Source organism: Colossoma macropomum, unplaced genomic scaffold (genome assembly GCF_904425465.1).
Source record: "Colossoma macropomum unplaced genomic scaffold, Colossoma_macropomum, whole genome shotgun sequence".
Classification (NCBI taxonomy): Eukaryota; Metazoa; Chordata; class Actinopteri; order Characiformes; family Serrasalmidae; genus Colossoma; species Colossoma macropomum.
Window position 1 is genome coordinate 34,460,286 of NW_023494798.1, and position 16,766 is coordinate 34,477,051.

Consider the following 16,766-nt stretch of genomic DNA (forward strand, 5'->3'; position numbering starts at 1 on the left):
AAACTTCTAAATGTCATAAATTGCCAATGTTGTAATAAGGTATTACATTATCAATAAAAGGATGATTCCATTATCAGTGAAGACACTGTACTACATTCTTGGGTTTTATTGTGGTTTCTGGCCAACTTAAGTGCAATTTTTATTACATTTTATTACATTTTTGAAGTTACATTACTGGGAAGTTATTAAACTACTGGATTCTACATGGATCAAGGCTAGTCTCTGAATTGCAGTGCCAATGGAGAAACACCGTTGGAAAATAATTTTTAATCTAGGGTTAGGCTTAAACTTGGTCCAGAAAGCAGGGGCAGTCTTGTTGAACCATCCCTTCAAAAGGACAGTATCACCAAATATTCAATTTCAAACTATGTCTGTCTCACTCTGCACAGTTGTATAGTTTTTCAGGCGCTTATTTTTAGTTAATTACTATCCTCTTACTCTATCCACTTACTGCAGTGAGACCAAAGCGGTAAACAGCGTTTTAAGTTGATTTTATTCCAAGCCGTGAAAGAAATCCCTGGATGGAATAAAACGTTAAATATTAACACCAGCACAAATGTCGGGTAATTATGCTCTAATCGTTTCCTTTCCGATCTAATCTATCCCTTGTCGTTCGTTATAAAAATAAATAATGTGCAGATGTCGTAAATACGTGCAGGTCCTTCTGTCCTCTATTTTAATGGGTCATGAGATTAGTCAGTTATTGGGCCTGCTATTGGAGTGCATGACCACTGTAATACACTACGTTCAGTCAGTTATTCATTCATTCACTCTTTCTTTACTGCCTCATAAGGAAGAGGCTGGCTTACAGCCATGCTACATACATGAAACCAATAAAAATACTAAGGGAAAGTTCACAGTTCATAAAAAGGAACAGGAACACATTCCTGTATTCATATTCACATGTACAAAAAGACTAGAGCTTTAACAATACATATATTTTCAGACTGAGTACAATTTTCTGATTCTGAGGTCAAGATTTTATTAGATTTTTCAATATTTTATGTGTTAAAAGTATCTTGATTCCCCAGTACTGTAATTATGTCAAATTTTATTTCAAAACAAACCCTTTTTATGTTTTACAGCCAGGGGATTTTATTTTGGTCAAAGCATAATGTTAATTAAATGTTAATTTGCAACATTTCATTGAAACAGTTCAATTATATGCAGGGATGCACCAGTTATGAATTTTAATGTCCAAATTTAATGTCTGATTTCGTTACAGACAAATTTACAGATTTTTATCAGCATTTATTTATTTATTTATTTATGGCTGAATGAACACAGGAACCACATGAGCACGTTTCCAGCACTTTCTATCAGCCAAAGTCACAATATAAATGTCTAAAAAATATAAATGATTTTAATTGTGTAATAATGATAAAAAAATTCCTTCTTTCTAGAAATAAAAGAGTTTAAAGTCTTATGTAAACTCAAATAATGTTTCAGAAAGTATCATTTAATCCACAGTATATACATATAAACTAAGGAGCAAAACCAGCCCATTTTTAATTCACTGTTTTTGTGATGTCAGAAATTTGACTGAGACCGCACACAACTGTATATCCACCTATTCAGCCTACAGCTGTTCAGTTCCGCCCAGTTACACCGAAGTTATGAGTAGTTTTTCAGCCCGGACTGCTTCTTGAGTGACACAGTGTACAGCGCAGCCAATCACAACAGAGCTCATTTACATATGCGAGTCTTAAAGGCACAGTAACATAATAAGCCTGTTTAATTCTAAGGGACAAAGAGACTTTAAAAAACGGTCATGTAACAATGAGATATGGCAGATTTACAGTACATAAACTCAGAGGAATCAGAGGAAAAACGGTATGAGGCATAATGGTGGATATCACTGGAGTACTCTGCCTCGTCTAGGCTGCCTCAACTGGAGAAAGCTGTTCAGTATCTCTACTAGACTTGATACTGTGGTCTCTGACACTGCATGACACACTGTTATCTATAAACATAGACTAAAGCACAGACACAGAGCTAAAACACTGACAAAGGCCCGGTCCCATGCTCCATTTAAGGTGGAACGGGAAAATTCATACAAGAAGCTGACAAATATCTGACTTCAGCTTCATATCACTGAAGAATTAGAGGTGGGTGATAATAAATAATTGCCCCCCCCTTTGAAGGCATACGATGCCCTAAATGTAACTAAAGCCCAGCAGTGAGGAGCTGAACTTTACCCTCCTCTGCTGTCACTGCAGACTGGCAGGGTCGCCTACAGAGCAGCGCTAGTAGCTGTTAATGAAGCAAGTTTTATTTGAGGGTCCCATTTCTTAGGGCAAGATTTCAACCACTACCCTGTAACTCAGTTCCAAGAGGTTAGGGTGACACTCAAAAACAAGGGGTAGGGGTAAAAAGAAGAAATGGGATTGGGCCAAAGCCTGAATCTGTTCTCTAGTCTATTATTATACAGGTTCAGGCTCTGGCCAGGTGTGTCTCTTACCTTTATGAAAGCAGCCCGCAGGGTCTGTGCTGCAGACAGGTTCACTCTCTCCAGCTGCAAACACAAACAGAAGCACTGTTAGACTCCTCGCTGCACACATTACACACAGAAACCTATTACAGCAGAGAGACAAACACCAGGCTGTACTGGAAACAGCTACTACATACTGCTCACCTACTGATTCTGCCCAAACACAGAAGGTAATATGCAGGATGTGACATACATAAATATCTATTTCAAATAAGAGTAAAAAATAAAGAGTTAAAAGTGCTACAGAGCTCTGATTGGTTAGCATTACTGCTACTGAGCGCTGACTGGTTAGTATTACTCCTACTGAGTGCTGATTAGTTAGCATTATTGCTACAGAGGCCAGATTGGTTAGCATTACCGCTACTGAGCTCTGATTGGTTAACATTACTGCTACTGAGTGCTGATTAGTTAGCATTACTGCTACTGAGTGCTGATTGGTTAACATTACTGCTACTGAGTGCTGATTAGTTAGCATTGCTGCTATTGAGCGCTGATTGGATGGCATTACTGCTACTGTGTGCTGATTGGTTAACATTACCGCTACTGAGCGCTGATTGGTTAGCATTACTGCTACTGAGCGCTGATTGGTTAGCATTATTGCTACTGAGTGCTGATTGGTTAGCATTTAATGTTACTGAGTGCTGATTGGTTAGCATTACCGCTACTGAGCGCTAATTGGTTAGCATTACTGCTACTGAGTGCTGATAAGTTAGCATTAATGCTACCGAGTGCTGATTGGTTAGCATTACCGCTACTGAGTGCTGACTGGTTAGCATTACTGCTACTGAGCGCTGATTGGTTAGCATTATTGCTACTGCGTGGTGACTGGTTAGCATTTAATGCTACTGAGTGCTGATTGGTTAGCATTACTGCTACTGAGTGCTGACTTGTGAGTAAATGAGTACATTTTTCTGTATTAAAATGATTCATCATCTACAAATAGCAGTTTTCAACAAAAGCTTCACAGAAACCCATTAATGCTGGACTGTCTGAAGGCTTTACTGAGTGGAAATTCTCCTCACTACACATTCCTTTACCATTACGTTAACATTAGCTAACAGTTTGGGTCCACACTGTGGTTTGGAGGATATCCTTACGCAACACTGTGCAAGTTTAACCAAATGTAACATCAGTGACAGCCAGTTAAGCAGACGGGGATTTTGTGAAAAGTTCTGCAGCTGAGTTTCAGACATTTTTAGGATTAATTCAACACCAAACGTGTCTCGGCTGACGGGTTAAATGTGGGCGGAGTGAGGAACGATGTGTGAACTGCATGTGTTAGACCTTATCTCTTTAGGACTCATGGTTATCAGTCTGTTCACCTCATTGAAAACAGGGTACATCACAGCATAGAGCGTCATGGAAACCATCGAGGCCGTCTCCGCTTCATTCTTAATCTCTTCCATTGTCATCGTCGTCGTGGTGATGAGAGGATGGGCGGAGCGTCATTCACTCCCGAAGACGCGCGGTTGGAGCCCAGGTGAGTTCTGCAAGCAGGAAGAACAGATCAGACAGATTAGTCCAGCTAGACGAGCGACATTTTCAAGCGAGCTAGATAATCACGAGAGATACACGGCCTGGACACAACCTGCTTTCTACAGCTCTGACCTTATTAAAGGGCCGGTATCATGGAAAACAGAATCCTTCTTTAAATAAGAGAGTTTGATGTAATATGTGAACACTGTTAAAATTTTCAAAATGTGCTGCTCATTCAGGCTATTTTGAATTCAGTTTTTGTGATGTAACAACACTCAATACATTTACACATAGCCACCTATTTCAGACTACAGTACTTCAGCCCCGCCCTTTCACACTGAAAAGACTGCTTTCTGAATGAGGTACAATCCTTGATGGCCAATAAGAACAGAGCTTATTTACATAAAACTGCCTTACCTCTTATGCCTTGTGGTATATTTTGGTTTGTCCATCTGAATTTACATGCCCAAACTGTAAGGCAAATTATCCAGTAACTGCATTAAATAAATGTGAATTTTTATTTTATTTTTTATTTTTTGTAAAAGCTCCCCTCAAATTAACAGAACGTGTGTTTTATGATCATAAACATATTGCTATATGCTGATTAGTTAGCATTACTGCTACAGAGGTCTGATTGGTTAGCATTACCGCTACTGAGCGCTGATTGGTTAGCATTACTGCTACTGAGTGCTGATTGGTTAGCATTACTGCTACTGAGCGCTGATTGGTTAGCATTACCGCTACCGAGCGCTGATTGGTTAGCATTATTGCTACTGCGTGGTGATTGGTTAGCATTTAATGCTACCGAGCGCTGATTGGTTGGTATTAACGCTACCGAGCGCTGACTGGTTAGCATTACTGCTACAGAGGTCTGATTGGTTAGCATTACTGCTACCGAGCGCTGATTAGTTAGCATTACTGCTACTGAGCGCTGATTGGTTAGCATTACTGCTACTGAGGTCTGATTGGTTAGCATTACCGCTACTGAGTGCTGATTGGTTAGCATTACCGCTACTGAGTGCTGATTGGTTAGCATTACTGCTACCGAGCGCTGATTGGTTAGCATTACCACTACCGAGCGCTGATTGGTTAGCATTACCGCTACTGAGCGCTGATTCGTTAGCATTACTGCTACTGAGGTCTGATTGGTTAGCATGACCGGTACTGAGCGCTGATTGGTTAGCATTACTGCTACTGAGTGCTGATTAGTTAGCATTACTGCTACAGAGGTCTGATACTGCTGAAAGCCAAAAATCTTAGACGCTCTTTGTATTATTTTATAAAAATCATTTTTACAGAGCAGATCACTGAAGAGACGCCGTCTGTTTACAGTTTACAGCCCAGATTTGTGGAAAAATGGGTCGACTTTCAGTAGAAAAAAAATATCGAGTTCAGCTTCTTTTATTATAAGGGTTTAAAATGACATCACCCATCTATTTGACTGGAGAGAAGACAGTTACAGCTCTCATACGACCCCCACCTTTAGAATGTAGCTTATGAAATATGAAAGTTATGGAGTAAAAGATATGAAGTGTGTTTTGGAACCACCGGTGGTTCCAAGGAGTTAAAAAGGTTAAAGGTACAGTAATAGAAACATTCTATGTAATTCTAAGGGAATAAACACACTTAAGGTTGGAAAATGGTCACGTTAAAATGTTTCACAACCGGTTTGAATACAGAAACCCTCACAAACATTATAAGAGGAACTCTAGGAAAAATAAAATACAAGAAAAATGTAGGATACGGGCCCTTTAAATAAATCTGATTAGGCTTCAGAGGAAAACAATAATCACATGAGTAAATATTTGTGTCAGTATTAGTGACAGTGCCACTTTGGGAATAAAACCAAAGTAGAACCTGAGATATTTGTCCAAACTCGAAGGGAACCGACTGCAAATGTGGGCTTTCATTGGAATTTCTCCAATGCGTCCCGGCTGGAGTTCACACTGGGGTTCTGACAGGCCCCTTCCACTTTTAACAGACTTTAACCTGCATTTCCTCCTATTTTCACTCCTTACTTTATTCTTCACTACTTTCAGCACCGTAAATGTTCTGAACCCACTCAGCACCACGAGGCCCACACTCGAGAGAAAACAAGACACAAACTCAATCCTGTAAATCCATACAGGAAAGTGGAGTTTAGTGCAGCCAAAAGAACTTTTAGTAAAAGTGTTTTAACGTTTCATGTTTAGTAAGTGAAACATCTCACTGCAACAGCACCGACGAGAACAGCTGGAAAGTCTATCCAGACTGAAAAATGTCTCACATACTGTTCAACGGCTTTATTTGACAAATAAATTAAAGCAGAATTTATAATTAATTTTGGACAGCTGGTAATTTAATTAAAGCATTATATTTAATGTTGTTTATATTTTATTTATCTGTGCTCTAATAACGCTATTTTTGTCACTACATGGCATCCAGCACCATCCTGCCAGGATTTAGTTTATTAATAATAATAATAATACATTTTTATTTATAGAACACTTACACAAAGCAGCTCAAAGTGCTTTACACTTAAACAATAAAATTAATACATGAGTAAAATTAAGTAAGCCAAAAGATGAATAAAACTAAAATGATAAAAAAATAAAATAAGGTAAATTGACAAGCAAATAAAATAAATGACAACAGTATTTTAAGTAAAAAGTGATTAAAGAAAGATTTTCAAATGATTACTGGAAGTAAGAACTCAGAAAAACAAGAAAAGCAGCAAAACAAAAGGAAGAAAACTAAAACTATTGAAAACTAAAGTAAAATAAAATAACGAGCAGATAAAATAAATAACAGTATTTTAAGTAAAAACTTGGTTAAAAAGATACTTTTTCAAATGTTTCTTAAAAAATGTGGACTGAACTCGACTGCCTGGTTTTAAGAGGTGATCAGTTCCACATTTGTGGCAGCATAAAAACAGAAGGAAGCCTCTCCACCGTGTCTATAGTTTACACAGTGTATCTGCCAAATTTAGATCATTTGGGTCAGTTGGGGTCAGTTTCAGACTGAACTTTGTTATACTCAGGTCAGCTTTGGACTTTGGACTCGAGATCGGACGGGAAATCCTTGGGTCATATTTGGGTTCGGACCAAAATGTCAGGTCCAATTAAAGCCGTTTACGCCCTTCGTAGTGATGTCAGTGTTCGTCAGCACTCAGACCTTTCAGGAGTTTAAAGCACCTTTGGACCAAAACAACAGACTGGAAAAGAAAACTGTCAAAGCTGCTCTTCATACCCAGGAAGATCCTTTGCTGAACATGAAGCTGAGTGCTGAAGATAAATATACCCAAAAACATTACTTCAGAGCTGCTTTATGATCAAAATAACTTTCGCTGGCAACCAAGTGTCAACAGAAGCAGCACAAACACAGCAGGATTAGTCTAAACTAAGTCCACCTTATCAGCCACTTCCCTTCCTGCGCTAAGATGACTTTTCTCTTGCTGGTGTGGTCAGAGCCAAAGACGTCAACACGGTTACTTATCTTGATGACCGACAGTATCTTGCTTTTAACTCCCAGTTTACCGAGCTGGTCTAACGGCCTTCAGGGTATCTGAACCACATACAGCACACGACAGTCCAGGTGTTGCATGATGTATCGAAATTTCAGTGATTTTTAAAAACGTGCAGCACGGTAAACAACTCAATGACTTTTCACAGTTTCCGTTCTCTAATTTAAAGGGGAATTCCACTGATTTTTCAAAATTTCTGCATAATTTAAGGGTTAAGACGTAAACGGGCAAATAAAATCACAAATCAGCGATTAATCGCAGTATCAGCACAGAGCAGGGGCTTTTAACCTTTTTCTGGTTAAAAATATTAGATCCTATTCGGCACGCGGAATTTTAATTTTCCATTCTTTTCTGCCCGTTTCAGTCTGAGATGCACTACAGTCCCCAGCATGCACTGCAACATAGTGTGCATTCTGACCCCCAACAACAATCTATGGGGCAGCACTTACACAAAAAAAAGACCACCCGAAACAATTCATTTTTATTTAGAATTAGATTTGAATAAGTATTCAGTGCCTATTTTGCTGTATATATATATATATATATACACACACACACACACAGATCAGGCATAACATTATGACCACCTCCTTGTTTCTGCGCTCATTGTCCATTTTATCAGCTCCACTTACTATATAGGTGCACTTTGTAGTTCTACAGTTACAGACTGTAATGGACCCTCACAGAGCAGGTACTATTTGGGTGGTGGATCATTCTCAGCACTGCAGTAGCACTGATGTTGTGCTGGTACGAGTGGATCAGACACAGCAGTGCTGCTGGAGTTTTTAAACACTGTGTCCACTCACTGTCCACTCTATTAGACACCCCTACCTTGTCAGTCCACCTTGTAGATGTAAAGTCAGAGACGATAGCTCATCTGCTGCTGCACAGTTTGTGTTGGTCATCCTCTAGTCCTTCATCAGTGGCCTCAGGATGCTGCCCACAGGACGCTGTTGGCTGGATGTTTTTGGTTGGTGGACTATTCTCAGTCCAGCAGTGACACTGAGGTGTTTAAAAATTGATGACTGATCCACTCAGACCAGCGCAACACACACTAACACACCACCACCACATCAGTGTTACTGCAGTGCTGAGAATGATCCACCACCCAAATAGTACCTGCTCTGTGAGGGTCCATGGGGGTCCTGACCACTGAAGAACAGGGTAAAAGGGGGCTAACAAAGTATCAGAGAAACAGATGGACTACAGTCTGTAACTGTAGAACTACAAAGTGCACCTATATAGTAAGTGGAGCTGATAAAATGGACAATGAGTGTAGAAACAAGGAGATGGTCAGAATGTTATGCCTGATCAGTGTAGCTGACAGTGTCAGTGTACATAACAGATGGACCTTGTAGTCCACAACATTGGAGTGAGCTACATTCTCCACCTACAAGAAGCTCAGCACCTATTAAAACTATGTCTTAGTCATGCCGTTTCTACACAACGATTGAGGGGAAATGAGTCATGATCTCAGATCCACAGGCATAATCTAACAGTTCCAGGTAGTCTAAAGGCCACTGCCCCAGTGGAAAACCTTCTTATCTCCCTGACATTCACACAGTCCTCTGAAGTCACCACTTAATGACCGGACTTAGTGGCTCCTCTGATGTCATACAAATCACACAATGATACAATGGCCACTTTATTGGAAACCCCACCCTAGAAGTGTGAGGTATGGCCAAAAATGTATCACAATATAATTCAAATTTCTGATGGTTTGAATACGCAGGAGGGTCCAAAAGACTGACAGCACTAGTGAAAATGCTTCCATTCATCACTATTTCCTAATTTAATAAAAAACTTTCTATTGCAAACTATTGTGCTGGTCTGAGTGGATCAGACACAGCAGTGCTGCTGGAGTTTTTAAACACCTCAGTGTCACTGCTGGACTGAGAATAGTCCACCAACCAAAAATATCCAGCCAACAGCGTCCTGTGGGCAGCGTCCTGTGACCACTGATGAAGGACTAGAGGATGACCAACACAAACTGTGCAGCAGCAGATGAGCTATCGTCTCTGACTGTACATCTACAAGGTGGACTGACAAGGTAGGAGTGTCTAATAGAGTGGACAGTGAGTGGACACAGTGTTTAAAAACTCCAGCAGCACTGCTGTGTCTGATCCACTCGTATCAGCACAACACAAACTAACACACCACCAACAAGTCAGTGTTACTGCAGTGCTGAGAATGACCCACCACCCAAATAGTACCTGCTCTGTGAGGGTCCATGGGGGTCCTGACCACTGAAGAACAGGGTAAAAGGGGGCTAACAAAGTATCAGAGAAACAGATGGACTACAGTCTGTAACTGTAGAACTACAAAGTGCACCTATATAGTAAGTGGAGCTGATAAAATGGACAATGAGTGTAGATACAAGCCAGTTAGAGCTCATAGACTGGAAGCTCAGTGTGTGAGTGTTGCCAGGTTGCCAGGCAACAAACACCATGACTCACCATCTGCATTTCCTCGTCACAAAGGTAGGCCAACACCTGATTCCTGAAACGTTCCTTTGTGATGACGCTGCTCGACCCGAACAGCCAACACCCTGAAGCTCAGATCAGCCTCGTTCCAGCCTTCACTTTAAGACAATGGCACTATTTTAACCTGAAATAACTCTGCGATTCGAACGAACGGCGGCATAAAAAGTGATTAGACTAATGCAGGAGGCCTCGAGGCCGACAAGTGATGAGGTTTGGCGCACAAAAAAAGGAGGGAGACGTTATTATATTGTGAAATTACGTTCTATCGCATGCGAGTACGTCAGGCTATTTCACACAGACGAAAAATACTTTACCGCATTGTTTAAATTAAGTGGCTTATTGCAGGCCATTAAATCTCATTTTACGTCCTCTCTGTATTTCATAACTCACATTAATTATAAATGAGGAACGAGGGGCTCTGCTGGCACGAAGCCCCGAATACTATAAACACGCTCAGCGGTTCGAAAAGCTCCGGTCCAATCTGTCTCGGTGATGCATGGCAAGAGCCTCCGGGCTATTCGTCAGCAGGCCTTTTCATCTGCATCCTTTATTACACCACAAAATATTCACAGGAACGTCCATAAATATCCCAGGAGGTCAGGAGCTCGTGTCATCTCATTACGGCGCAAGAAAATACGCATCCCGCTAATGTAAAAATGAGAATTTAATCACCACAATTTCATTTTCTGTAGACCTTTTCCTTCACTTTATCTCGGAGACTATTAGACTATTGAGTAACTGGGTCGTTCTCACCAAATCGCCTCAAAACATGGCCAGAGTTATTAGTTTCGTGCAGATAAACAATATTCATATAATTTAGTAGATCAACTGGAGCTCTATATGATACAGCGAAAAGTTTGAGGAGTTTAAGTTTTTGGCATTTTTAATAATTCTCATCACTGCAATGTGTCCACGTTTCCCATTACCGACACAATTAGACACTTAATTAGAAAAAATGTGCATTATATTATATTATTACTGTTGAATCTGTTGACTTCAATATTTTGCATGTAAACTGTAAGAACATGAACAAAAACAACAAAGTTTTGTAACACAAGACAAAAGAAAAACCTCAATGGCTGTCAATGTGTTGCGATAATGAGCTAAAACATGAAAAATGCAATATTTATATTTTTAAAAACACTAGCTTTAAAATGCTTAGTCTGACAGCAGTGTACACACTGTGAATAAGACAATTAAAAAAAAGAAGAATTTGGTCACTGAAACTGGAAAATATTACTAAAAATCTAATTAAAATCAAGTAAATCATTTGTGTTTGTTATTATTCAAGTCATTTAATTTTTTTCAAGTTGGGTCCTAGTATTTGCTCATGAGAATAACCCAACTAATCAATAGTTTTTAAAGCAACGTAAATCTGAGATCTTGTCAGGCAAATAACGACTATATTCATTTAAGAACTGCATTAAATATTATATTCAGATATTCAGTTATTTTTTGTCATCTGTTTAGCGATTTCACTGCGAACATTATACGTTTTTTTCCACTCTACATCCAAAAAAACAAAAATGGTACTAGTTCTAGTTCATTTTCATTTCCCATCTGCTTGAAAGACAGCTGGAACCTTCATAATAACCACAATTAACGATTTAATTTTCTTTATAGTCATTTTACGCCACTCTAAAGCATCTAATCTGGCTAGTTAGCTAATCTGCTTACTAGTTACCTAAGCTTATCTCTAGCTGTGTTGACATTAAACAATACTGCACACTTATACATTCACACAAACGTCTACAGTTACCCAGAATCGTATGTAGAATCAAACAAAACAGAGAATTTTCTCTGTTGAGTGTGAAAATATGAGCAAAAACACTAAGCAATCTGTGGAGTCTAACATTAAAGCTCATAACATTAGCTTTCCAAGAGGATTAAGCTACTCTAGAGATCTATTTGTGAAGTCATAATTCTAAAAATAGTGATTTACAAGTCAAAATGCTGTCCTAGTTCATATTCTGGTGCTCTTACTGGTGACGTAATAGTGCTCTGTCACCATTATTACACAATCATCCGACTGCAACTATTTAAGACGACCGCAACTGTTTTCCACACAGCTTTTTCACAATCACATCACGTTGCAACAAACAGAATGTGAATTGGCTCTGTTTTCAGTGTGTGTTCATTTGCTGGACTGAGGCAAACACATGTGAATGAAACAAAGCAGAACATGTTTGTTTATCCACCACATCATGGGTCTTACAAAAAAACAACAGCTCTAACTTCTGACTGGTGCTATGTGACCTATAGAGGGCGGCAGTGAGCAATGTTTGTTTATTTGAGTTGGAAGCCGTTGAGTATCTTAAGCCGGGAAGCAAAACAGCTAATCAGCCAATCTGGCAAATTCAAGCTTATACTTTAACCTCTTCAACACCTTGAGGCCACCGGTGGTTCCAAAAAGCACTTCGTCATATTCTTCATAACTTTCATATTTCATAAGCTACATTCTAAAGGTGGGGGTCGTATGAGAGCTGTAACTGTCTTCTTTCCAGTCAAATAGATGGGTGATGTCATTTTAAACCCTTATAATAAAAGAAGCTGAACTCAGTTTTTTGTCTACTGAAAGTCGACCCATTTTTCCACAAATCTGGGCTATGAACTATAAACAGATGGCGTCTCTTCAGTGATCTGCTCTGTAAACATAATTTTATAAAATAATACAAAGAGCGTCTAAGATTTTTGGCTTTCAGCAGTAAATTGTAAGCATATAGCAATATGTGTGATCATAAAACACACGTTCTGTTAATTTGAGGGGAGCTTTTACAAAAAAATAAATAAATAAAATAAAAATTTACATTTATTTCATGCAGTTACTGAATAATTTGCCTTACGGTTTGGTCATGTAAATTCAGATGGACAAACCAAAATATACCCTGGAGAATAAGAGGTTAATAGTTGCATACAGAGGACAAACAAAGACAACTAACTAGTTTATGGAGTATTTATATGGCAATTAACCGCCTCTAACATTTCATGATCACGAAAGACTTGTCGGTGAACAGAGGTGGGTAGAGAAGCCTATATCTATACTCAAGTAAAAGTATGTATACTTAGGTAAAATAACGATTCAGGTAAAAGTACCTTGCCGACACACAACTTGAGTAGAAGTACAAAAGTATCAGGTCAAAAACTACTTAAATACTGAGTAATTTAGAACTGCGTGGAACTGTTTTTATAAATCCAGCATCTATCAGCACAGAAACTAAAGATTACATGGCTCTATTCTTCTCTTTTTGGGATATTTTTGGTCTAAAATAAAATGCTAAAGCTCCAAAGTCAGAAATGTGACCCATCAAAAAATAGTACAGATGTTGTCGCCTTCAAAACATAACGGAATTGAACACAAAAAAGTAACTAAATATGAATGGGAAAAGGTAAATCAGTAAAAAGTACAGCCCTTTACTCACTACTATACTGGAGTGAAAGTATTCTGATTTAAAAATACTCAGGAGAGGACAAATCCATCAGTATTTTACTTAAGTACATGTACTCAAGTAAATGTAACTACTGTAACTACTGTGTTGGTGGTTTTTTTAAATGAAACAGTAGAAGCTATATCGCCCCCTACACTTCCTGTAGTGTATTACAGTCTGTCAGAATGACTGTGTGGATCATATGAACATTATAGAGCTTTTTAAATGAAACAGTAGAAGCCATATCGCCCCCTACACTTCCTGTAGTGTATTACAGTCTGTCAGAGTGACTGTGTGGATCACATGAACATTATAGAGCTTTTTAAATGAAACAGTAGAAGCCATATCGCCCCCTACACTTCCTGTAGTGTATTACAGTCTGTCAGAATGACTGTGTGAATCATATGAACATTTTACAGCATTTTCATTTTTAAGTTAGTGACATATCAACTTTATATAATCATGTCAATGACAGCTAACTGTCTTTATTGACTGATCATTAAAGAGCAGAGCAGAAGCCTTGTCCCCAGTGTATTCAATATTTCCCAGTCAGGGCTCTTAGTCCTCTGTACTGGAATGAACAATATGGCAAACAAATTATAATTTACTGCTCTAAAATATAAATATTTATCATCTTATAAATGAGCAAATGAGGACCGAAACACACTAACAGGACAGTAGACTCCAGAAACTGAATAACAGCCATTACTGAAGGTTTCATGCAAAATAGCTACTTAACTCGTTAACCGTGTTAGTCAATTGACAGTGGTATTTGAATATAAGCTAAGATCTCTCATAAACCAAACGCGTTAATGTTTATCTTAATATTCATTCCAACCACAGAAGCAGAAACCCATTCTATAGAAAACGAACTCTCTCAAAACAAAGAGAATCCCACTGTCAGAACAGATGGACGTCCATTCCATTCTCTACATATAGACTAAATTCACTCACTGAGCACTTTATTATGACCACCTCCTTGTTTCTACGCTCATTGTCCATTTTATCAGCTCCACTTACTATATAGGTGCACTTTGTAGTTCTACAGTTACAGACTGTAGTCCATCTGTTTCTCTGATACTTTGTTAGCCCCCTTTTACCCTGTTCTTCAGTGGTCAGGACCCCCATGGACCCTCACAGAGCAGGTACTATTTGGGTGGTGGATCATTCTCAGCACTGCAGTAACACTGACGTGGTGGTGGTGTGTTAGTGTGTGTTGTGCTGGTCTGAGTGGATCAGACACAGCAGTGCTGCTGGAGTTTTTGAGCGTAGAAACAAGGAGGTGGTCATAATGTTGTGCCTGATCAGTGTATATATGAAGTGCACGGATGTTAAAATTGATTATTCACTAATTAATACATTATAATTTTGTAAATATATCACATTATTTATCAGAGGCTCTTATGCAGAGCCACTTACAATAGCGAATCTCACATTAGGAATTATTAGTAACATAGGTATTTTAATAATTTCATCAGCACATATAGTGGCCAAGTATACACTGTGACCAAACACCTCAGTGTCACTGCTGGACTGAGAATAGTCCACCAACCAAAAATATCCAGCCAACAGCGTCCTGTGGGCAGCGTCCTGTGACCACTGATGAAGGACTAGAGGATGACCAACACAAACTGTGCAGCAGCAGATGAGCTATCGTCTCTGACTGTACATCTACAAGGTGGACCGACAAGGTAGGAGTGTCTAATAGAGTGGACAGAGAGTGGACACAGTGTCCAGCAGCACTGCTGTGTCTGATCCACTCAGACCAGCGCAACACACACTAACACACCAACACCACGTCAGTGTTACTGCAGTGCTGAAAGACGGTCCTGTGGGGGTCCTGACCACTGAAGAACAGGGTAAAAGGGGGCTAACAAAGTATGCAGAGAAACAGATGGACTACAGTCTGTAACTGTAGAACTACAGAGTGCTCCTATGTGGTCAGTGGAGCTGATAAACCGGACAATGAGCGTAGAAACAAGAAAGGCGTGCTTTTAACGTCAAGTTACCATTCTGTTGAAATAAAACTACATTTAAAAGAAGTGAAATTTAATTTCTAGATATGGAAACCCGTTTTCCTTCGATGACTTCTCTCTGCCACCGCCAGCCCAGATAACATCAACCAAACACGAATGCTAAGCTAGTTTAGCCGCTTTGGACGCTCGACCAGCTTAGCTAACACAGCTCGGTGGCTTCTAATGTACTTTCGTCAAGGTTTTGTCGTTGAACGCGTCTTAAACATCGCAGTAAAGCCAAAAAGGAGTCAAAAACGCGGTTACAGCGAGTGACTTTGTCACTGTGGGGTCGTGAAGCTAAGTTAGCCTACTGGCTAACAAAGCTAACCGGCTACCTTAAATTTAAATTAGTGCCAGCTGATGCAGCTCTAGCCGCGTTTACTAGCTGAGCTCAACCGCTACGTTAACGGTAGTTCATACCTGCTGTACTGAGCTGAATCCTCCTCTTGTCCCCCGTTTATCTCCAGAAACTCTAAACCTTTTCTCTCTGACCAAAGACGGAAGTTTTCTGCATGACCAAAATCCACAAAATAAGGGAGGATCTGTTTTTTTCTATGAATACCGTTCGCAAGGTGGAGACACAGAGGGGTGTAGTTTTTCCGACGCGTACAAGAGCGACGCATATAGGGGAAAAGACTACAACTCCCAGCGCTGGCTCTCATTGGCGTGACTAAAGTGATTGACGTGCCGTTCGGCCAATCATAGCTTTCACCTTGTCAGCGCCTTCTTTTGTTTCAATTATTTGTCATGCGAAATGAGCGCGATTGTCTTCAGGAATGTTTACATTTAAAATAAACGTGTTCATTTTTCGTCTGTCGTAGATAAAATTGTACGTTTTGGCGAGTAATTGTGTTATTTCCGTGGACCAATCGGTGCGGAGGGGCGGGACGGAGCGCCTCTGAAAAATATAATATAACAGCGTGAGCAACGTGTGGTGAAGGACAAGCTGAGGAGCAGCCTGGAGCTCAACATCCACCTAGAACAACACGGTAAGGATCTGAAAGGGTTTTTCCTTATGATTTATGCTGAAAATAGACCATCCATATGTTTTAAAAGGTCTTAGTTATGCTCAAAAATGATGCTGTTGTTGATGAACTCTAAACTGAGCTACTTAATGGGTCTATTACTCATCATCACTGATGATATGAGTGGTAAACAAGCAGTAATGCCTTTACATGGACATACAAATGTGGGAACATGTGCTTTGCTTTAATGCGTGGTTCACTTGTGTGGGCTGCCTACCTTTATAAGCCACCTTTGTTTATTAGCATTATATCAGCAATACAGATGTGGTACCCATATAATATTGATAAGGCTGGCATGCAACTTTGCATGTGCAGTCATATAAATAAAGCAGTTATTTTTATAATTGTA

General features: G+C 39.5%; 2 protein-coding genes across 2 annotated transcripts in view; one reads left to right on the forward strand and one right to left on the reverse strand.

Moving 5' to 3' along the window:
- Positions 1–15,939, reverse strand: part of LOC118818226 (programmed cell death protein 10-like) — a 28,916-nt gene extending 12,977 nt beyond the window's left edge. Inside the window, exons 1-3 of the mRNA XM_036585432.1 lie at positions 15,813–15,939; positions 3,814–3,978; positions 2,462–2,515 (exon numbers count right to left, since the gene is read on the reverse strand). Coding sequence (XP_036441325.1) covers positions 2,462–2,515; positions 3,814–3,903 — 144 coding nt within the window. The 5' untranslated portion in view covers positions 3,904–3,978; positions 15,813–15,939. The remainder of the gene's footprint in view (positions 1–2,461; positions 2,516–3,813; positions 3,979–15,812) is intronic.
- Positions 15,940–16,157: 218 nt separating this feature from the next.
- serpini1 (serpin peptidase inhibitor, clade I (neuroserpin), member 1) overlaps positions 16,158–16,766 on the forward strand; it is a 43,850-nt gene continuing 43,241 nt past the window's right edge. Inside the window, exon 1 of the mRNA XM_036585738.1 lies at positions 16,158–16,381. The gene's annotated coding sequence lies outside the window, so the exon portion shown is untranslated. The remainder of the gene's footprint in view (positions 16,382–16,766) is intronic.